This window comes from Nelumbo nucifera, chromosome 4 (genome assembly GCF_055504915.1).
Source record: "Nelumbo nucifera cultivar China Antique chromosome 4, China Antique-T2T, whole genome shotgun sequence".
Taxonomy (NCBI): domain Eukaryota; kingdom Viridiplantae; phylum Streptophyta; class Magnoliopsida; order Proteales; family Nelumbonaceae; genus Nelumbo; species Nelumbo nucifera.
The window spans coordinates 10853972-10878179 of record NC_142652.1 but is presented as its reverse complement, the minus strand read 5'-3'; the positions used below and the strand labels follow the sequence as shown (position 1 = coordinate 10878179).

At 41.1% G+C, this 24208-nt stretch overlaps 1 protein-coding gene across 6 annotated transcripts in view; it reads right to left on the bottom strand.

The window, feature by feature from the left end:
- Positions 1-24208, bottom strand: part of PANK2 (pantothenate kinase 2) — a 78449-nt gene that overhangs the window by 24532 nt on the left and 29709 nt on the right. For 5 of the 6 annotated variants that reach the window (XR_016085433.1, XM_010244759.3, XM_088902984.1 and 2 more), the window contains 2 exons: positions 13188-13304; positions 532-595 (listed from right to left, as the gene is read on the bottom strand). Coding sequence is in view for 5 of the 6 variants with exons in the window: in XM_010244759.3 (XP_010243061.1) it covers positions 532-595; positions 13188-13304 (181 nt within the window). In the remaining variant the exon portion in view is untranslated. The remainder of the gene's footprint in view (positions 1-531; positions 596-13187; positions 13305-24208) is intronic. The other variant, XM_088902983.1, reaches the window with a different exon arrangement.

The window sequence follows — 24208 nt, the reverse complement described above, 5'->3', positions numbered from 1 at the left end:
TTCGAAACATGATGTTAATCATCAATTCCAAATTTCCCCGATCCTCCAAATCTAAAACTTGGATTTCTACCTTTAGTCAACACAAAGCACTAAAGCTTTCATATAGTTGGCAAAACATTATTAGTATTGTTATAATTTAATTATTTGCCTATTCTTTTTTTAAAAAGGTAAAAGTATAAGTATTCATTAATCAAAAAAGATCCTTGTACACCAAGGGCCTGTACACAGGATATACACTCAGCACCCCTACAAAAGAATAAACAGCCACAACAGACTTATATTTCAGGATTTACATAAAGAAGACTTCTGTTAAAAAAAAGTTTCATAAGAATTTCTGTAAATTATAAAAATCCCTATTATTTACCTAATCTTATATCGAAGGGATGGAGTTGGGGATGGGGATAATGTGGGATTGGAACCATTTTCCAGTTCTGGTAGATAATATGACATAAACACTAAAACAAAAACCTAAGCCCCCACACTAAATGGAAAATTCTCACACAGCCTACACAAGATCATTATTACACATACCTCATTCATACTGTCAAGCTCCATGAGAAGATCAGGTAAAACAGCAAGAGACGCTTCATTTTCCCTAGCATATCCAAATGTAAAAAGTAAATAAATATATTTGGATATCAGAATATATTGCCAAGTCTGTCTGATGTTTCAATAGCAAACATTAAGCCAATACTATGAAAAACAGATGATAGATCATTTAGAATAATGTTAAAAGAGTAGTGAATTTATACTGGAACTATGTTTCAAACACTTGTAGAAATATAAGAGGATATTTGAGTATAAATTACCATATGCTAGAAAGCATGCATTATATTTCCTCATATTGATAATATACAAACCTTACTGAAAAAGAGAAGGGAAAGAGAATGGAAGACAATATAGAAACTTAGGCAAGATAACTAAGTAGAAACAAATTAAAATGGAACCCTTCGGAAGAGAAACCTTATTGATTTTTGTCTCCACATTTGTGTTTTCTTTGTAATGCAAGGGGAGAAACTACCTACTAGTCTCCTGTCCACTGTGTCTGGTATTTGTATATAATTCTCCTTGTTAGAGTGAGCCGAATAGGGGTAGTTTAGTAATCTCATGTCAGTTAAGTACTTTGCTTATGTGGCTGTTTTATTAGATTACTCTGCCCCACACTTAAGTGAGGGCAGTTTAGTCTTTGTAAGTGTAATTAGAACCTAATAAACATTAGGGGGTCGACTGAATGGGAGACTAATCAGTTTCGACTAAACCCTCATGTTCTCTCTTTCTCTAGTTTTCTTCCTCATCTTCTTCTTCCTTCTTCACTGGTTCGGGTTACTGTAGCTGCTCCAAAACATGGTATCAGAGCGAGGTTTCTGACCTGCTTCTGCTTGTAAAGCATCTTAGCTGTGTTCGTGACACCTTCTTCTTCGTTTCTGGTTAGTTAATGGAGAGAGCTGGTTCGCCCTAGGTCTGAGACATCACAGCTCGTTGCTCTCTGCTACGCACAGTTTTCTTCATCAAGGGAGGTGATTTCAGCAGTGAATGGTTGGCTGATACTCTCAAAGGAAGGTTAGTTATTTAGTCCTTTTGTGTTGCTGGTATTTCTGGGTAGGAACCCTTCAAGAATCAGTTAGTACTGATTAGAACCTAGAGAACTAGGTTCTTTGTTGCCCTAGGAAGGGCTGTGTGTGCAGTAGCCGAATGGTGTAGGGCTGCTGTGAGTTGTTGAGTGGTGTTAGGGCTGCTGTAGGTGGCCGAGTGGTGTAAGGTGGAATGTAGTGACCTTGCCAAGCTCCTTGTGGTTGTGTAATGCCTTCTTAAGTGTGTTAAACAAGTCTGAACCGGGTGTAGCAGTTTGACTGTGTTGTGGTGCTTGTGATGCACAATTTTTTTTTTTTTTTTGAGTGGTTGTAAGAGGGCCTACTGTTGTGTTGTAGTGCTTGTGATGCTTATGTGGGTCGTAGGTGTGTGAAGTCAGCAGTAGTGTGAAGAAGAACAAGTGTGTGCTCCCACTGTTGTGTTTAGGGGCTGCAATAGGTGCTGAGGTATCAAACTGTGAACAACATCAATCAGCTTGTAGCTGAGAAGTAAGATTAGAGGCAACTGTGAAAGAGTACAATGGCAGCAATAGGAGATGGATACAATGATTAGAAACCTAGTGTAGTAATTTCCTCCGACTACCTAGGGGTACAAATGACCTCAATTAAGCTGAATGGGGAGAACTATGTTCTATGGGCTAAATCAGTGGAAGTGTTTCTCAAGGCAAAGAAGAAAGTAAAGCATGTAAGAGATGAGAAGCCACCGGAGGACTCTCCATGGTTTGATGATTGGGAACAAGAAGATGCTCAAATCATGACTTAGCTGTGGAATAGTATGGAACCCAAAATTAGTGCCAACTTCATGTCCCTTGATACGGATAAGGATATACGGGAGCATGCTAAGAAGCTATATTCTGGACAAGATAACACAACAAGAGTGTATCAGCTTTATCAAGAGTATTTTGATTTACAACAAGGAACCAAAACACTAGAAGAGTACTATGCCTCTGCATGAAGAATATAAGGAATGAACTCAATGTCTATCACCCCCTTACTCCAGATATTAAAGTTCAGCAACAGCAAAGGGAACAACTAGATGTTACAAGATTTTTAGTGGGGTTGAAGTCAGAATAGGAACCAGTTAGAGCCCAAATATTGGGGGGCTCTACTCTTCCTACACTTGAGGAAGTATTCTCAAGGCTTCGTAGAATTTCTTTGGGACAGACAGAGAACTCCACACAGTCTGATAGATCAGCACTTGTGACAGCTAGAGGGGGAGGTCATGCTCCCCGAGGAGGCCATGGCAGTTCCATGATTAGTCGGGGTGGTCGTGACTCAGGGGGAGGCCGTGGCAGAGGGAAGAATAACTCTACAAGGAAATGTACTCATTGTGGTAGAGAGGGACACACAGTGAATTTCTGTTATGATCTACATGGCCCTCCCTCTAAATGGGCTAATCATGCTGTAGCAGGTGAGGTTGATACCAGTGATAGTAAACCGACAGACCGAACTCCTCCCACATCTACATCTACCTCTGGGAGGGAGATGGTGAGCGTACCGCGTGATGAGTATGAACGGTTCCTTCAAACTACTTCACAGCATACCACTGCCACACTTGCCCAATCAGGTATTGCTTGCATGTCATCTAAAACCTCTCCCTGGATTATCGACTCTGGAGCCTCAGATCATATGACCGGGACTCCAGGTGTGTTCTCTTCTCTTTCTGAAACCTCCACATCACAAACTGTTACACTTGCCAATGGGTCCTCATCCCCCATATGTGGTGTTGGTAATGTTGACATGGCTTCTGTGCCCTTATCATCTGTTTTATATGTCCCTAAGTTTCCATTCAATCTTATGTCTATTAGTAAAATAACCAAAGCTCTTAATTGTTCTGTTACTTTCTTTCCTTCCACTTGTGTTTTTTAGGATCTCAAGACGGGGAAGAAGATTGGTGGGGGGCATGAAGCTGGTGGATTGTATTATCTTGACAGTGGTGGATCTTCAATTGCTCTTCAGACTTCACTTACTCCTCTACAATGGCATTGCCGACTGGGACATCCATCTCTCAAGGCTCTCAAGATTTTGGTCCCGTCATTGAGTCATTTGTCAGTTTTGCAATGTGAGTCATGTTAGTTTGGGAAACATCGTCGTGTGTCCTTCAGTCCAAGAGTTGAGAGTCGTATGTTGAGTCCTTTTTCTTTGGTTCATTCAGATGTTTGGGGTCCAATCAAAATAGAGTCTTATAATGGGTACAAGTATTTTGTCTCCTTTATTGATGATTGTTCAAGAATGTCATGGATTTACATAATGAAAGAAAGAAGTGAATTGTTTTCCATTTTTCAAAAATTCCATGCTGAAATACGCACACAATTTGGTGTTCCAATCAAAATTCTCCGTTCAAATAATGGTCGTGAATACTTTCTTACTTCATTTCAACAGTATTTAGAACAGCATGGCATTATTCATCAGACATCATGTGCATTCACCCCTCAACAAAATGGGGTAGCTGAACGGAAGAACCGTCAGCTTCTTGAAACTGCTCGGTCTATTCTTCACCACATGAATGTTCCTAAACGGTTTTGGAGTGATGCTGTACTCACTGCATGTTTTCTCATTAATCAGATGCCCTCCTTCATCCTTCATGGTCGGTCCCCCTTCTCTATCTTGTTTCCCACTTTATCTCCATTCCCATTAATTCCTCGTGTCTTTGGTTGTGTGTGCTTTGTCCACAATCTGAGCCCTGGAATAGACAAGTTAGATGCACGTTCAATTAAATGTGTCTTCCTTGGCTAGTCACGAACTCAAAAAGGGTACAAGTGTTATAATCCCATTACCTGGAAGTGCTATGTCTGCCCTGATGTCACCTTTTTTGAGTCAGTCCCCTTCTTCTCAAGTCCTAAAGCGCCTTCGTCTCCACCCGTCCTTCCTCTTCCTCTTCCTGTCAGTGATCCAGTTCCAGATGTTGTTGTTGGAGTAGACTCATCACCTCATCCCGTGCAGATCACCACCGAACGTCCACCAATCCGGCAAGTGTATACATGGCGAACGACACCGGCCCCTCCTCCAGCTTCTACCTCATCTACGGATCCTCTCATGGCTCCTATTGTTGAACCTTCAGACCTTGACCTACCCATTGCCTTACGGAAAGGTAAACGCAGTTCTACCCTCCATCCCATTTCCAATTTTGTTTCATTATCTCGTCTTTCTACCTCACATCGCCAGTTTGTTTCCCTTTTATCCTTTATTTCCATACCTAACAATGTTCAAGAAGCTCTCAGTTCACCAGATTGGCGGCGGGCAATGGAGGAGGAACTTTCTGCTCTTCAACATACTCAAACGTGGGAACTTACTACTCCCACCTGGTAAGCATGCTGTGGGCTGTAAATGGGTGTATACTGTGAAATACTTGCCAGATGGTAGTGTGGAGCGTCTGAAGGCCAGACTTGTTGCTAAAGGTTACTCACAGTTGTATGAAGTGGACTACATGGAGACATTCTCTCCGGTGGCTAAGATTGGTTCTGTTCGTGTACTAATTTCCGTGGCAGTTATGTATGATTGGCCTCTGTTTCAGCTTGATATAAAGAATGCCTTTCTCCATGGTGATCTTGTGGAGGAGGTATATATGGAGCAACCACCTGGGTTTGTTGCTCAGGGGGAGGATGGTAAGGTATGCAGATTGAAGAAGGCAATTTATGGGTTGAAACAATCGCCGCGTGCTTGGTTTGGGAAGTTCAGTGAAGTGGTGAAGAGTTTTGGAATGAAGCAGTGCCAGGTAGATCACTCAGTATTCAGCTATGACTCAGAAGCTGGGAAGATTCTATTAGTGGTCTATGTGGATGATATTGTCATTACTGGCAGTGATAAATTGGGGATTGGCAAATTAAAGGTATTTCTGCAAAATCATTTCCAAACAAAAGATCTTGGAACATTGAAGTATTTCTTGGGAATAGAGGTTGCCAGGTCAAAACAAGGTGTAAATCTGTGCCAAAGAAAATATGTTCTTGATCTATTGGAAGAAACAGGACTGTTAGGTGCAAAACCGGCTAAGACCCCTATGAAACCAAATGTTAAGTTGAGCAGTGATACAGGAGAAGTATTTGAAGATCCTGGAAGGTATAGACGACTAGTGGGGAAGCTGAACTATCTGACTATCACGAGACCCGACATATCCTTTGCAGTCAGTGTGGTGAGCCAATTCATGCAGAACCCTCGTATACCTCACTGGGATGCAATTCTTAGAATTGTGAGGTATCTGAAAGGAGCTCCAGGCCGTGGACTATTGTATAAATCAGGAGGAAAACTTGAAGTAGTGGGGTATACAGATGCAGACTGGGCAGGCTCAGTGAATGATAGAAGATCTACTACGGGCTATTCCACATTTCTTGGAGGAAATCTTGTGACGTGGAAGAATAAAAAGCAGACGGTTGTGGCCAGAAGTAGTGCTGAAGCTGAGTATAGGGCCATGGCACATACTACCTGTGAGTTAGTGTGGTTGAGGAATCTTCTACAAGAAATTGGGTTTCACATGGATAAACCTATGAGACTATATTGTGACAACCAAGCTGCACTCCATATCTCATCCAATCCTGTATTTCATGAGAGAACAAAGCACATAGAGGTTGATTGCCACTTTCTGAGGGAGAAGGTCCTTGCTGGAGAGATAAACACAGAACATGTGGGCTCGAATGATCAATGGGCAGATTTGTTTACAAAAGCTCTAAACTCAGGGAAAGTGAACTATCTATGTAACAAGTTGGGATTATATGACATATATTCTCCAGCTTGAGGGGGAGTGTTAGAGTGAGCTGAATAGGGGTAGTTTAGTAATCTCATGTCAGTTAAGTACTTTGCTTATGTGGCTGTTTTATTAGAGTACTCTGCCCCACACTTACGTGAGGGCAGTTTAGTCTTTGTAAGTGTAATTAGAACCTAATAAACATTAGGGGGTCGACTGAATGGGAGACTAATCAGTTTCGACTAAACCCTCCTGTTCTCTCTTTCTCTAGTTTTCTTCCTCATCTTCTTCTTCCTTCTTCACTGATTCGGATTACTGTAGCTGCTCCAAAACACTCCTTATTTGGTTGCAGGTGGGACACTCCAATTGGAAAAAGCTTTTTAAATCCTAGTTCTTTATTTTGCCAAAGAAGAAAGGAAAGATGATGTAGAGTTGCATAAAGGCAGTGGTTATGTGGGCAATTGGGGAAGGTGGAATGAGATACAATTACCATACTGCCTTTATGTATAGAATAGTAGAGTGCACTTATGTGTACACTTCCTTCACATGGACCTTAGATGTCGATCATGCTCAACTTCCCAAGAATGCTACCTAATTTAAAATCATCCAGTTGCTTTTTAATCTTTACATGGGACAAGCATGTTTGTTGAGCCCCATGATTTTGTATGAGGGGTGCATGTACACCTTTTGTTTTCTTGTACTTGTTACTTCCATTTTAACAACCAACAAAGTTTCCTGATCACTTAACAGTTAGAAGAGTAGAAGATCAAGACTGTAATCAGTCTTGAATCCTAATAGGTTTTAGGTTTACAAAACAGAAGAAAAGGAGAGAATAGAGGAGAAACAGGAGAACACAAGTGGTTGAAAGGAGGGACAGATTCTTACTGATCTGCCGCCACCACTTTCTTATTATTTATAGGTTATGTTTAGTACATAATGGAAATGACACATCTGCCCTTAGTACTTACATAATAAATAAAGTAAATAAAAGCTGAAATAAATAACAACTGAATTAACAAACTGACTCAAACTGACACTACTATAACTGGAACAAATAACTACACATGCTGTCCTACGAACACAGTGGGGACCACTGCAGTGGGGCCCACATCAGTGTTCTCTACACTCCCCCTCAAGTTGGGAGTAGATATCTATCATTCCCAACTTGGATAGATCTGTCTCTAACTTCTTCCTTGGTACAGCCTTGGTGAGGATATCCGCGAGCTGCATATTAGATGTGATGTACGGAAGACACACTTCTTGTGATGTGACCCTTTCTCGCACAAAATGTCGATCAACTTCGATATGTTTAGTTCTGTCATGCTGCACTGGGTTGTGGGCTATATTAATAGCTGCCTGATTATCACAATACAGCATTAAGGGCTTTTCATAGTCAATACCCAACTCTTCGAGTAGTGACCTCAGCCACAAGATCTCAGCCACTCCATTAGCCATTGACCTGTATTCCGCTTCAGCACTGGAGCGGGAAACAACACTCTGCTTCTTACTCCTCCAAGAGACAAGGTTACCTCCCACAAGGGCACAATATCCAGAGGTAGACCTTCTGTCATCAACACTCCCAGCCCAATTGGCATCTGTATAGACTTCCACCCTCATGTGATTATTGTTCTTGAGCAGTATACCTCTACCCGGGCATCTCTTCAAGTATGCTAATATTCTCTTTGCCGCAAGAAGATGAGAAGTTCTAGGGGAGTGCATGTACTGGCTAACAACACTAACTGCATAGCTGATATCCGGCTGAGTGAGGCAGAGATATAGGAGCTTTCCAACCAACCGTTGGAACATAACTTTGTCTTCAAGAGGCTCCCCGCCCTCTGCACTAATCTTGTGATTTTGTTCGATGGGTGTATCAGCCGGCTTAACACCCAACTTTCCAGTTTCCGCCAACAAATCTAGAACATATTTTCTCTGAGAGATAAAAATCCCCTGCTTGTATATAGCAACCTCAATACCCAAAAAGTACCGTAGTGCACCAAGATCTTTCACCTCAAACTCTTGATGAAGGAGCTGTTTGAGAGACAATCTCATGACTGTCATTTCCTGTCACCACAATATCATCAACATATACTGGAAGTAGTGTCAGAGAGGACTCCACCCTTTTGATGAATAGTGTATGATCTGACTGGGCCTGTACATAACCAAACTTTCCAAGGGCTAATCTGAACCTATCAAACCAGGCTCTAGGTGACTGCTTCAAACCATACAATGCCTTGTTCAGTCGGCAAACCTTCTTACCTGTCTCCGTATCATAGAATCCAGGAGGCAACTGCATGTAAACCTCTTCCTGTAAGTCTCCATTCAGAAAGGCATTTTTAACATCCATCTGAAACAGGGGCCAAGAATGATTTGCTGCAAGGGATAACAGAACTCGGATGGTGGTCATCTTGGCTACTGGGGCAAAGGTCTCCAAGTAGTCTATACCATAAGTCTGAGTGAACCCCTTTGCAACTAGCCGAGCTTTGTACCTTTCAATAGAGCCATCAGCATTATACTTCACAGTGAACACCCATCTGCATCCCACCGGTTTCTTTCCTTTTGGTGGGTCAACCAGTGCCCAAGTATTATTCTTCAACAGGGCATCTATTTCGACTTGCATTGCATCTTTCCATTCTGGAACTAATAAGGCTTCTTGCACTGTTCTTGGAATAGGGACATCGGCAATGGAAGTGAGATAGGACCGGTAAGATGGAGACAAACGATCATAGGATAAGAACTGTGAGATGCTGTGAGTTGTAGAGGTGGTGCAATGTCGTTTCCCTTTGCGAATGGCAATAGGGAGATCAAGGTCATCCACAAGAGGGGAAGTGGCAACAGTGAGAGGTATCTTAGTAGGCTCTGGATCTGGAGCCACGGAAGGAACTGGAGCTGGCCAGGACTGCCGATGACTAGGATCAACCTGCCTGCATCGCTTGTGATAGACTCTCAACTCCGGCTCCCTCTGACCACCCTCACCACTACAGCCTTCATTATCCAGTGGAATAGGTAAAGGAACAGCCCCACTTCTACCAGCCCCACTTCCACTCTCACTGCTCTCCCCCTGAGGAAAGAAACTCAAAACAGCCCCACTCTCACTGCTCTCCCCCTGAGGAGAAACCCTAGGATAATAGGGTGTCTCCTCAAAGAAGGTGACATCCATGGAGACAAACCGTTTCCCTAAAACCGGATCATAGCAGCAATAACCCTTTTGAGTTTGTGCATAACCAAGGAAAATGCATTTGGAGGCCTTAGGTTCAAACTTGGAATGATGAGGCCCGAGAAGCTGAATGAAACAGGTACAACCAAAGGTTTTAAGGGGAACAATGAACAACTCCTCGTCTGGGTATAGAAGGGAAAAGGGGGTTCTCATATCAAGAACCCGGGAAGGAACTTGATTAATGAGATAAACTGCCGTGAGGATAGCATCACCCCAGAAGCGAATAGGTACATTGGAGGTAAACATAATGCTTCTAGCCACCTCCAAGATATGCCTATTCTTCCTTTCGGCAACACCGTTCTGCTGTGGTGTATAAGGGCAAGTGCTCTGGTGAATAACTCCATGGCTAAGAAGGTAGGAGGTCAATGGCTGAGCAAAGTATTCCTTTGCATTATCATATCTAAGTACTTTGATTTTGGTCCCAAACTGAGTGAGAACCATCTGATGGAAGTTTTGGGTCAGAGCAGGAACCTCATCCCGAGAACGCATAAGATAGACCCAAGAAAAACGGGTATGGTCATCAACAAACAGTAGAAAATATATGTACCCACCCATAGAAGAGATATGATATGGCCCCCAAACATCAGTATGCACAATATCAAAAGAGGAATTACTCCTTTTATTACTTAAAGAATAAGAGGTTCTACAATGTTTGGCAAACTCACACCTCAACTTTGATAACTCAACAGACTCAAATAAAGCAGGAAACAGACTCTTCAAAGACTTAAAAGACAAATGACCTAATCGGTTATGCCAAAGCATAACCGAACTCATAAACTGAGAAACAAAAGACTTCTTATCCACTGACTCCTCCCAACGAGAACTCTCTCCAAGCAGATAGATCCCGTTCGTCTCACGGCCAGTCCTAATCACCTTCCTCGTCTCCAAATCCTGAAAAACACATCGGTCAGGGAAAAAGGTTACTGAACAGTTCATGTGTTTGGTAATACTACTAACTGAAAGCAGGTTAGTATCAAGCTTAGGAACATGCAAGACAGAAGATAAAGAGATAGTATCTGATAGCTTGATATCCCCCTTGCCCGAAATGGGAACAAGAGAGCCATCAGCAATGGATACTTTATCTCGGCCAGAGGACAAGTGATAAGAAGTGAACAAAGATGGCAAGCTAGTCATATGGTCAGATGCACCTGAATCTATTACCCAGCAGTGGTCAGTATTACCTGGAGCTGAAGCATGGTAAGCTAAGGCTCGAGTACCTGAATGTGCAAATGCAGATGTGGTAGGAGCTGATGGTGACTGAGATGGCTGAGCTGAACTCCTAACTTCCTTTTCCAACTGTATGAGGGCAGCCCGAACAACAGTTAAAGTCTCTAGGGATGTGCCTGATGAGGATGTTGAATCAGTGTTCACGGCCACATGAGCATTACCCTTCTTATTTCTTAGTTTTGCTGGGACCAAGTGAGGATGTAGCTTCCAACAAGTATCTTTTGTGTGCTTGAGTTTCTTGCAATGTTCACATACCAGATCCCGTTTATCTTCCTTCTTCCGGTCCCTTTCTGAGTCACCCCCTGGCTTAGGTTTAATAGCTGTCAAGGCTGGGAAAGAGGGCTGAGGCTACATCATGACTTTCCTCCTGGTCTCTTCACTATGCACCAGGGAGTATGCTTGAGAAAGGGTCACACTATCTCTTGTCAATATCTGTTGTCGCACAATGTCATATTCTGAATTCAAACCAGCCAGAAACTCAAATACCCTATTCGTCTCGACTTGCTTTCTGTGAGTCTGTGCATCTTTGGGACTCTCCCACTCAAGGGTCTCTAGATGGTCAATCTCATGCCACAAGGATTTCAAGGTAGAGAAGTAGACAGAAACTGGCTTCTCTCCTTGTTTAAGGTTGTTCACCTCACACTTCAGTTCATAGGCTCTGGCAACATTAAGGGGTTGGGAATAGGTTTCTTTCACAACATCCCATATCTCTTTGGCTGTCTTTGCCCACAAGTAATTTCGGCTGATATGTGGCTGCATAGAATTACACAGCCACGCCATAACCAAATAGTTCTCTTGAACCCACTTGGTGTATGTTGGATCCTCCTTGGAAGGTTCTTTCACATCTCCCAAGAGGTAACCCAGTTTTCCCCTTCCTCCAATAGCCATCATGGCTGATTGAGCCCACTCCAAATAATTTGACCCATCAAATCTCATAGTTGTAATCTGAAACCCGGTTTCAGATACACTACCATAATTGTGGTTTCCAAAACTACTTTCTCCCTGACCCTTAAACTCCATCTTTGATCAAGATTCAGTGGCTACAAACTGTTAGAGTCACTATACCAGAAAACAGAGTCAAACAAGCAGGTCTGAAAACTGATCCGAAACCAACACAAATCTGGTCTGATCTGATCCGAAATCTGATCTGAAACCAACCCAAATCTGATCTGAAATCAATCGCCTATCACAGTATAGGCAAGGAATCAACTCAAATCTGATCTGAAATCAATCGGCATGCACAGTACCAGGCAGCCTGTCAATCTGAGATGCTATTTTCTGAAATCACTACTGTGGGGCCCACTGCTGCGAGAGCAAAATTAGGGTTTCAGCTGTGGGTCTGGAATAAGTGCTCAGCTGCACTCTCCAAGCAGTCCACACAAGTGGGACTTGTCGTAGGGCAATATGAAACCCTAAAAACTAATCACCTCTGAGAGGGAAGGGGTTCGGCCCAACATTCAAACCCTAGAAACAGACTTAAACACAGTTCGGCAAGCCAAACCCTAGAAACAAACTTGAACACAGTTCGGCCCCTACTTCTAGATAGGTCCAACCTATCTTGACTGATTGCAGTCTCTGAAACTCAATAAAAAAAAACTTACTTATGTACCTCGGTTTACTGTCTTCTAGGGTTACCTGAACCCTAACCTTCGCTGCTTCTTCCTGATTACCAACTCTCTGCAAGCTGCGGCAAGTCTTCAACTGCTGCGAACCTCTCCTGGTAATCTCCAAGATTCAGCCACCGAATACTTCTTCAAATCTTCCAGCCCTAGCTAGTCCTCATGTGGTCGGCTGGATTAGACACACATGAGAAGCCCTAGATAGGCTCTGATACCAAGTAGAAGATCAAGACTGTAACCAGTCTTGAATCCTAATAGGTTTTAGGTTTACAAAACAGAAGAAAAGGAGAGAAAAGGAGAGAGAATAGAAAAGAAACAGGAGAACACAAGTGGTTGAAAGGAGGGACAGATTCTTACTGATCTACCGCCGCCACTTTCTTATTATTTATAGGTTATGTTTAGTACATAATGGAAAGGACACATCTACCCTTAGTACTTACATAATAAATAAAGTAAATAAAAGCTGAAATAAATAACAACTGAATTAACAAACTGACTCAAACTGACACTACTATAACTGGAACAAATAACTACACATGCTGTCCTACGAACACAGTGGAGACCACTGCAGTGGGGCCCACATCAGTGTTCTCTACAAGAAGAGATTGTAATACATGCAGTATTGTCCAGGAATCTTATTTACAAACAGTTCAGTAGAAAAGTAAATAAATGAGACATCTATTGATACAAGAAACTAACCCCCAAAGATGATTTATCCAGGATTACCAGTTATGGTAAAAGAGAAGAGAACAAGAAATGTTTATGTCATGCATGCATGCATGCATAGAAATCTGTGTTCAGGACAAAGAAATAATCCACATGTTTATAAAAGAAAATAGCTGTTATTATTATGTCACTACCTCTGTTTTATGCTTCTATAGGCATCAACAAAATGGAATTCCCTCAAGCACTCCTCCCTCAGTTCCAAAAGGTTGGCCAGTCCCAACTTTCCATAAGCAGCTGGCTCCTCCATCAACCTATTTGACGAGTTAAATGTTTGCATGTGAAAACTACTGAACTGTGAATTATCAAATTTCACTAAATAAGATACCAAAAAGGTTACTCACTAGCATTTATAGAATCTAAGGATTCTTTGTCGTTTAATTAATAAAGATTTCACCGTTACGTATAAAAAAATCATTTTTAAAATTCTTTGTGAGGTTTTCAAGCAATTATAACTTTCGACAAAAGAACATGGTTAACACAAGAGTGCTTCTAACATAGACATAGATTCCAGACATGACAACCTTCACGCATTAATGTGCAGAACAGAGATGGAGCTTATTTAAATAATTAAATCTTGAGCAATTCTTTAACAGGGAAAGCAAAAACAATATTGTAGTAGACATAACGTATGTACAACAATCATCCCTTTATGTTCCATAAGTTTTCTTTTTTTAATTTTTTATTGACAACAAAAGAAATAGGTCAACAATACAAATTATGAGCAACTATGTTTCCCCAGACAGAAGTTTTTGACAATCATCATTAACCAACAGGTCAGCAACAAGACATTCTTTCTTAATATCATGCATAAGGGAAGCTGCAAAGTAGGAATTATAAGCCAAAAGGCAACCTGACCCAAAGATTCAAACTATTTGACCCTTTGATTTGTTGGTTCCCCCATGGAGACATTGTAGGGTGGGCAATTCACTTGAGTGAGATAATCTATTTTACAAGGCTCAAGGATGGGAGTCACTTTAGGTGTAAAAGGAAATTCGCATCATTTTTGGGTGGATGAGGAATTTCACAATGGGCCCTTGGTAGCATTACCATCAAATTAGAGAAGTAATGGTTTTTGCTAGAAGTCTTCATGCTTCTTTCTTGAATCTTAAGGTCTTCACATTCTCTAGTTGATTCCCTAGATAGAGAAGCTACAAATGGACAGAATGTATATTGATGTTCATATCCAGCAGGATAATGCAACTTGCAAGGGCTGGGCTTTTTATGATGGTGGAGGAGCAGCTAGGGGTTCGCTTTTTGCTCTGCCTCTTCTGTTCATTATAGGTTTCAGTCCATTATAGGAGAGGAAGAAAAATTTAAATTCTGCTCAGATGTTGTTGAGTAGCTTGGAGAACTGCCATTAAAATCTAGAGATGTACAGATAGAAGTTTTTTGGTAATAAAAAAAAGGAAAATTTTATTAAGAAGAAGAGAAAAGATTAGAGAGGCAAAAAGTATTGGCTGGCAGCATCATCTTTATATTTATAGTCTAGAGAAGTTGAACATAATAAATAAGGAGAAAAGACAAAAGTTGATGAGACCAAAAAAATGAAAGGAAAAAAAAAGAAAGAAAGAGAAGAAAAAAATGCATGTTTTTTTTTGTAGTAGGATTCCAAATTGTTATTTTTGGGTAGCTTTGTTGACAGTTTGGGTCCAGGGGTACTCTCGTCATTTTATAATTTAGATTCTGGTTAGGGGTAGTTGGGTGCACATCTATTGGGTTTTGGTCTCTTGGGTCTTTTTGTAACAAAAGTTTTCTTTTGGGGGATTTGTTTGAAGTTAGCTTTGTTCTTAAAGAGTTGTTTGTGAAAGGGAAACATTCTAGGGGCTCATTTGCAAATATTTTAATTGGCTTCTCCTTGAGTCTTATAAAAAAGAAGGGGGCTGTTTCTGTAGTGGTCTTTTTGGTTCTTTCTCTCTTGTTTGAGCTGTAGTTCAGCCCCAGCTTGGGTTTTCAAGTATTGGGGCGTAGATATCAATCATCCCCAACTTGTCACAAAGATCATAATGCCACAAGGAGTTCAATCCCTTGGTGAGAACATCTGCAAGTTGTTCTTCAAAGCTAATATACAGAGTGCACACTTCTCCCTTCTCCAATTTATCTCTGATAAAGTGTTTATCTACCTCAATGTGCTTGATTCTATCATGGAGAACAGGATTGGCTACAATATTGATAGCAGCAATATAGTAGAGTGACATGGGACCATCAAGAAGAAACCCAATTCACCTAAAAGATTTTTAATCCATAATATTTCAACAACTCCTTGAGACATGGCTCTGTATTCTGCTTCTGCATTAGATCTGGCAACTACACTTTGTTTCTTACTTCTCCAAGTAACAAGATTTCCCCCCACAAAGGTACAATAGTCACTTGTGGATTTTCTATCATTCACATAACCTACCCAATCAGCATTAGTGTAAATCTCAACTCTCATATGTCCATACTTCTTGAAGAAAAGACCTGTCCCTAGGAATTTCTTCAGGCACATAAGAACCTTGTCTGTTGCTTATAGGTGAGCTGCTTTGGGTGCATGCATGAAACTAAGGACTGTCAGACAGTGTAAGCCCTTAGCTCCAATCAGAATGATGTACATTATGACATTTAATGTAAATGAATAAAGTACATATTTGATTCATGTTATTATGGTGTGTTTCTGTGTAATACTCTTAAACTGGACACATATGAGACCGTGTTAGTTTAGAATCTTCACAACCGTTGGATAGATCTGGGGAGATTTATCCTGCCAAGGCTGACACTGATGTGCCGCTAGGGTGAGACCTGAGGTGAGCCCCGAAGTACATGCAGTGTGGGTTTTCTTGAAACCCTGAACCGGACCAGAATTCCAGTATTGCCCTGGACCTTGGAGATAGATGGGCAAAACTAGAATGTTACACCTGACCCCTAGACTCGATTATGATACTAAACTAGGTGTCGGATTGGGCTGTCTTTGATATGCCAATCAGTGAGATCCTTAGAGGGGGTCAAAACCTGGGTATGTTAGGACTATCCAAGAATTCATCTGAGTGGGTGATCATAGTGACAGGATCAGCCCCTTTGTCGGACAAAGTGAATGATCGGGGATGCACTCTCTCTGATGGAAACCTAAACTGTCGGCAGTTGATTTCAACCGTTGAAATTTGTTTTGCAAAATATATTTATATAGAGATATACATATATATATTACGGTTTCAAAATGTTTGCAAAATGTTTTAATTCCCGGGATCCATGTGAGTAGAGAGCGCAGCACTGTACCTTGTAGCCGAGGGAGAGGTCCTCTCTTGTCGGGCAATGTTTGATCATTATGGGCTGAGAGGTTAAGTGTAAGACCATTGAGGGTAATACCTGATGGGCTAATCTTGCATCTGCCCATAGTCCTTGGGTTTTTATAAGGTGGCTTGACCCAAGGACCATCTAGTGTAAATGTGGGCCCATTAAGAGCCCATGGTGATGGACTCAGGGGTTCACTATCTACTACAGTGAATTCGGCCAGGCCTTGTAACAGAGGCTGGGTTGAACCCATGTGTCTGATGTGTAGATCAATGTTTGGGTCCCACGCCATACAAGGATAACCAACTGGGCAGCAGTTAGAAGGCTAAGTGAGCAGATGGACTTAATGGGCCTAAAGCCCAATTCAAACTGGCTTAATAAGATTAAAAGAGGGCGGTTCTGGGATTTAGATCAACAAATAGGATAAGGGATTGTCCCTATCCACTCAGAGAGTCCAGATCCAAATAAAGATTTGGATCAGGAAACTCCTAATTAGATTAGGAGGGCTGATCTTTATTTGCAGATAAGATAAGGGATTATCCTTATCTCTTAAAGAGAGTCCAAATCCAAATACAATATTTGGATTAGGAAACTCCTAATGGGATTAGGAGAACCTCTCTTTAAGGCTATAAATAGGAGAGCAGGGCGAACCCTCAGAGAACATTAGAAATCATCTGACTGACTGCTGAATTCCAGAGAGAGACAACACAGTTTGACTGCACTGTCTCCCTCTCTTGCTCTTGCCGCCATACCAGTTCGATCTCCACCTGTGGGAGCGATCAAGAAGATTTCTTGATATTACCTTTTGGCAGAAAAGGTAATCTGAAGTCGTGCCCACTAGCCCTCCATCAGATTCTTGCTGAAGAATTCGGTTCTTGCTGAAAAACCATCCTACTGATTCTGCTTCATCCTGCACCGTGTCATCTTCGGTGGAAGCAGTCTTTGGATCTTTCCTTGGGCGTGAACACCTTCATTGGAGGTTATTACTACTTTGTATCAGGCATATCCCTCCACTCCCTTTTTGGTTTCAGATCTGATCTGGTTTGGGTTCAAGATTGATCCTTGAAAATGCAGTTTTCTAAAATAGGGAATATGATTCCCACATAGAAGGGAGAGAAATTTTTGAAATTTTGCCCAACCTTCCTGCGAGGTTCGGCTATCCATATGATGGATCTCTCATCCCTTCAGTGGTATCAGAGTCCAGGTTCAAATCTTGAACCAAAATTAACCAGATCTGGAACTGCGCAAATGGGCAGAAGGTGTTCTACCCGATTTGCGCAGATTAGCGATTTCTGGGAAATTTGTTCCCAGATTTTGGGCGATTGATCTGAAATTAAATATTTATAAATCTGATTTATATTTAGAATTGTTCTATATATTTTTCTTGATTTTTGGGTTGTTCGTACGGTGGACATCGAAATCTTGAATGGCGTAAGAAATCTAAGCATCTGCTGTTCTTTTTCATTCTTGGTCTGTAATTAATTATTTTTAATTTTTAGACGAAATGTATAGGAATTCAATTTTGATGTAATATTAATAGAAATTAGGTTTTCTATTTTATTCCATTCAAAGTTGAAGCAGAAAGCGCAAGGAGGAGATTTTCGTAGATTAGGGTTCGGCTATCTGCGATTTGCAGTTTTGGAAACTGCATGCTGCGATCTAACTTTTGTTTTGCAGGGTAGCAGTCCTACGAACAGCCCTCCTACTGATTCTTGAATGTCTTGTTTCGGTAATTTAATTTCAGATCATGTTCTTGAATTAAAAATCAAACCCTAGACCCATTCGAACCAGATTGGACCAAACTGGTTGGACCGAATTTGTGGTTCGATGGGGGCTGTTTTCAGCCCTAATTCTTCACTCATGGGTCCAGGAGTTGATGGTTAATTGCAAGATGCAATTCAGCCCACACCTGTAAAACCCGGTTTTAATATGTTAAAACTGCTTTAGCCCATTTCAGCATAAAAGCTATATGAGCCGAACTGCTCTTTGCAATTCAGCCCATATACCTAGATAATATTAATCAGTAATATTATGAATCTTTATGGGCTTTAATCATGGGTTTTACAGTTATTTAATTGATTGGATCAATTATGGTTTTCCTGCATGTGATGTATGGATGTGTGATGTGCAACGTTCATGGGCCATAAGTACTTGGCCCATGCTGATACGATAGTGGCTCTTGTGCACACCATGGCTGAATGCAAATCATTGCCATGGTGTCCTTAAAATCATTGGATGATCTCCCTTCGTGGTGGGCCCCACACCAGCTTCCTCCCCAAGAGGAACCATGCGGAACCCTAGCCATTTAGAGCCCATCTAAATCTAGCTTTATGAAAGTCAGTGGGAGCCACTTTGGTTTGACCTTAATTAAACTAGAATGTAATATTTCGTTCCCTCCACTGAAAATATGAGTGCATGTAATAAGGAGATTCATATGATGAACTCTCTAAAAGCCTTCCATCATTAGCATGAAGATGGGTCCTTTAGTAATGAGGAAACGCACCATAAAATTGGGCTATCCATTTGTTGCTGGATCTGTTGGATTGTTTCATAAGATGATAGGGGCATCATAGACCGATGTGGAAGGGGCCTATCCTAAAATGGAAGACTCTCTCACGGTACCTTGGCGTTCACGAATATGATGGGTGAGCACTCACTAGACAGAAAAGTTTAACCTAAAATGGCAATGAACCTTGTCTGACAGAGGCCAAAGGGAAAGCTCATAAGATGAGTGGATATGATCCTTCATAGAAAGGTGGTGGGGTTATGCAGCTGAAACAGTTGGCTCCATGCACCCTATGTGATTTCCCACATTTCCAAAGACATAATTCGTAGTCTCCGTCACCAAGATAGGAGGGAAATCTCAGAGATGAATAAATGGAAATGGTACATAGATTAAAAGCCATATCTATGTAGATAACATGAATCAAATAAGGTTGTGGACTAATATTAAACGGACAATTCGCTAAATTGGTGGACGACAACAAACTTAAGGGCCCAAATTACGCTGACTGGTATTGTAACCTTATGCTGGTCCTGACGTCTGAGAAATTGGACAAGGTAGCTAAAAACCTGCCCCGGAACGTCCGAGTGATAGGGCTTCTGAAGCCCGTAGGAGGGACTATCAAGAATGGGAAAAGAAAAAATCCCTTGCCCGCTGCTACATCATAACTTCCTTAGATAATCCGATACAGCGACAGTTTGATCAGATCAAATTGTCCAAGGATATCTTGGATAGTCCGAGGAGCAAAATCGTTCTACTCGTCAGAAGGTCTTGAAACAGTTCATGACCGCACAGATGTCCAAGAACCAGCAAGTCCATGACCATTGTCTTAAGATGATGGGATACATCAATGAACTTGAGGCTCTTGGATCTGGGCTTGATCATGTCACCAAGGTTGATCATGTCACCAAGCTCACTAGCCCTCCATCAGATTCTTGCTGAAGAGTTCGGTTCTTGTTAAAGAACCATCCTGCACCATGTCATCTTCGGTGGAAGCAGTCTTTGGATCTTTCCTTGGGCGTGAACACCTTCATTGGAGGTTATTACTACTTTGTATCAGGCATATCCCTCCACTCCCTTTTTGGTTTCAGATTTGGTCTGGTTTGGGTTCAAGATTGATCATTGAAAATGCAATTTTCCAAAATAGGGAATGTGATTCCCACATGGGAAAGAGAAATTTTTGAAATTTCGCCCAACTTTCCTGCAGGGTTCGGTCATCCATATGATGGATCTCTCATCCCTTCAAAGACTCCTACTGTATATGCAATATCTAGCCTAGTCATAGATAAGTATGGAAGTCTAACCACACATCAAAATACACAAGATAAAAAGGAAAACCTAATCTTTTATTACGTAAAGGAAATGAAGTTCTACAATGCTTACTCAACTAATATACTTGGCAACTGAAAATAACTGACTGGCACAGACAAACAATTCTGAAAACAAGTATTTCAAGGACTCGAAAGACAAATGGCCTAAACGATGGTGCTACAAAATAACTTGTTTCTTACTCGACTGACTCAAAAACTGAGACTGCAAGACCAACTTTATTCTCCAGCACATAGAGACATAAACCATGTTTCCTCTACCAATCCTCCTCCTGAAGGTCAAATCTTGAAAATTACAAGAATGTGGAGAAAAAGTCACTGAATAGTTCAAGGTATAAGTAATACTACTAATGAATAACAAATTAATAGGCAACTTTGGGACATGTAAGACATTTAATAGTGGGGGACCAAATAGAAAAGATATAGATCCTCGACCAACAATCAAGGAGAAGGATCCATTATCCAACCTCACTTTATTTCTGTCAGAGAGAAGAGTGTATGATTGGAAAAGGGACGACTTACCAATCATATGGTTAAAGCACCAAAATCAATAGCCCATGGGGATTCTGGAGTGTCAATAAATACATGGAGAGCAAAGGCTAAGTTACCTGAGGAGGAAGCAAAAGTCGAAGGTGTAGATCCAGCATCTACCTGACAGAGAGTCCTACCATACTATTCCAAATGGTCACAGAAGGAGTTGATAATATCCTCCTTGAGATCAGAACTAGGGAGGAAATCCTAAGTAGAATTCACGGTAGAAAGGCCATTCTGAGGCTCATTAGATGCTAAGTTTGCTAAGGTGAATTTCTTCTGATTTGGTTCTTACTCTGTTGGTTTGTCCCTATGATGATTTCTTGCTTAGTTCCTGTGCCCACTTTGGTTTCCCAATCAACTCCCAACAAGTCTCACGGGTGTGCCTGAATTTCTGACAATGACTGCACCACAATTTATCTTTATCATCCACTCTTTTCTGGCCTTCCCCCTTTCTTGTTTAACTTGTGCTATTTCTCACTGCTAAAGCAATAGTCTCCCCCTCAAGAACATTAATAGTCAACCCCTACTTTCCTCAGATTGAACTAGGGCATACACCTCTTGGACAGAAGGAAGGTCCTTGCTGCCCAAAATCTATACTCGAATGGGTTCATACATGGGATTGAGCCCCAATAAAAAAGCAAAGACACATTGTTGAGAGACCAATTATTTATAGGTTTTGGCATCTTTCTCACTTTCACACTCAATATTTTGGCAGTAATCAAATTCTTTCCAGACTGAAGTGAGGACAGAATAATAAGCTAATAAACTCCTTTCCCCCTGTTTACATGGGATTGCGTCCCAATAGAAAAGCAAAGACACATTGTTGAGAGAGACCAATTGTTTATAGGCTGTGGCATCTTTCTCACTTTCCCACTCAATACTTTGGTAGTAATCAAACTCTTTCCAGACTGAAGTGAGGACAGAATAATAAGCTAATAAACTCCTTTCCCCTTGTTTACATGTTGAGAATTCTGCTTGAAGTTGATAGATTCTAGCATTATGTCTTTGTTCCAAATATGTTGCCTTTGCTTGTTCCCATATTTCTTTAACTATCTCAGCCCACATAAAGTTCTGCTTAATGGAGGGTAACATGGATGTCAAAATCCATGACATAATCATGCAATTCTGAGTCCCACTTATCATATTCAGAAGTACCGGCCCTAGGTTCCTTTACTTTCCCATTGATATATCCTGCCTTACCCCTAGTTGTAATATACAGTCGCATCTCCTTGGACCAAGCCAAGTAATTTCTGCCATCCAAGGGAGTAATAGTCATTGGAATGCTTAATGTATCATGGCCACTGTTCAAACCACCTTGATTAGAGGTGGTTCCTAAAGTTGCAGAGTCTTTATAATCCATAAGCAATCACTTCTAAGAGAACAGCAATTCTGTTCTTACAGTCCACATATAGATAACAATCCCTCACTTTCTGTTCATAAAAAAAAAAAAAAAGCATCCCTCACTTCCTAGGGAACTTTATGTATCAAAAACACTTCCAAAAAATACAGCACCTGCTGTTGCACACATTCGCAGGTGTACCAGACCTCTCCAAGGCTACTACGAGCCACAAAACACATCAATAGGGCTGCTGCAGTACTTCTGCAAACTGAACCAGGTCACTCATGACCTACAGAAGTTCCACATTTAAACAGTTCTGGATCTTCAGATCCACAAGAAGGGGTCAAACTCCCCTTATACCATTCAGTCAAGGCAGACCACTACCTGTGCCTGGTAACCAGACCAAGAACCAAAGAAAAAGAGGGCTTAGCTCTTGCACTTGTTCAGTCCAAGTAGATTTTTGGAGGTTCCAATCCAAGAATAATAAGAAAAATAGGAAAAAATAATCACCGACCTCTTAGACGTGTTTCAATAAATCATCTGCTGATTCCATGAATCAGTTTTACTGAGTTCTGATCAAGTTGTGGAAGGAGAAAATACAGATGAAGTGATCTCAGGGCTAGGTCAAACTGGTTTCTTCCATTCTCAGTCCAATGAAGTAGAGAGAGGGCTTTGATCAAAAGAAAAAAAAAAAAGATCTACATAGCCCTATCCTGCTATGATACCATGGTTTCAGAGAAGAGGAGGGAGAAGAGAAGAAGAAGAGAAAAGATTAGAGAGGCAAAAAGTATTGGCTGGCGGCACCAGCTTTATCTTTATAGTCTAGGGTAGCCAAACATAAAAGAATAAGGAGAAAAGACAAAAGCGCCCCTTGCGGCACATAACTACTTAATATTACATCAGAAATAATAGGAGATTACAAAAAAAAGGTGATACAATATCACCCACAAGAAAGAAAAACTCATATCCCACTCACCCGCACCATCCTAAAACCGTTAGAACACAAGTTCCCCCTCCTAGACCATAACCAAACAAACAAAAATTCTCACTGCCAAGATCCAACATCATCACAAGAGACCCAAAATTCTCCCCCATCACACAGGCCCCTAAGACAACCCACACAGCAACCATCTTCAAATCAAACCTTTGCATTAGAACAATCCACACCCAAACTAAGGGCGTAAAGGGAGCCAAGCCACCTTGGGAGCTAGTCGGGCTCAGCTTGCTAAATACTCGAACTCAGCTTGAAGACTATCAACTTGAACCTAGTTGTTAGTCAAGCCAAGTCCGAGCTCAAGTAGCTCGCGTGTATTGACTCAAGTTGAGTTCAAGTATGAAACTCAAAATTCGATCGAGCTTGAATCAAGTTTTGAGCTCCAAGTTTTCGAGTCGAGATCAAGCTCGAGCCACCCAAAACTCAACTCGGCTCGATAACACCCCTAACCCAAACCGTATTTTTCTTGCAAATTCTTCCCCTTCCATAAAAAATAGCCCTAACATTTTGCTAACTAGTACTTCAGTTTCCTCTATCTTTCCATATCCAAATTTCTTTCTATTTTTCTCACTTGATCATTAGTCACCTCCTCAATTTCCTCTTCCTCCTTTGCCTCCCATTCTCATGGACATATCCAAAGAACTACTTCTTCCAACAGAGCTCTGATTTCTATTTTTGACTTTCACCCCTTCCTCTTATAGACGCTCTTGAACTTACTACAAGGACCACCTCCTAAAAGGTCATCTTTCAACCAATAAAAAACTTTAAAATGAACTAAGTGACCATTATTTAGATTTTTTTGGGAGTTGTGGACTATGTATTGGTGGTTTCTGGTGTTTGACTTGAAGAGGGATGTAGTTGGACGTTTTATTTCTTGGAAATTCTTGACTTTTGGGATGCTTTCATTATGTTTGGTCGTGTTGGAGTCTGATTTTTCAACATTTTTTTTTTTGATAAATGAAGTTAGATTTCATTAATTCTGAAAATATGATCGTTACAAGCATTCCTTAGAGAGGCACAAGATGCGACACCTCTATAAACAAAACAGAAAAATTACAAGTGAGCCCAAAACAAAGATTGTCTATTCACCCCTTGCTTGGCTAGAGTATCAGCTAACCCATTTGCAGATCTCCTCACCCATTGTATCCTCAAATTCATGTTCTTGGAGATCCATAAAAACTTTTTTAACTCAT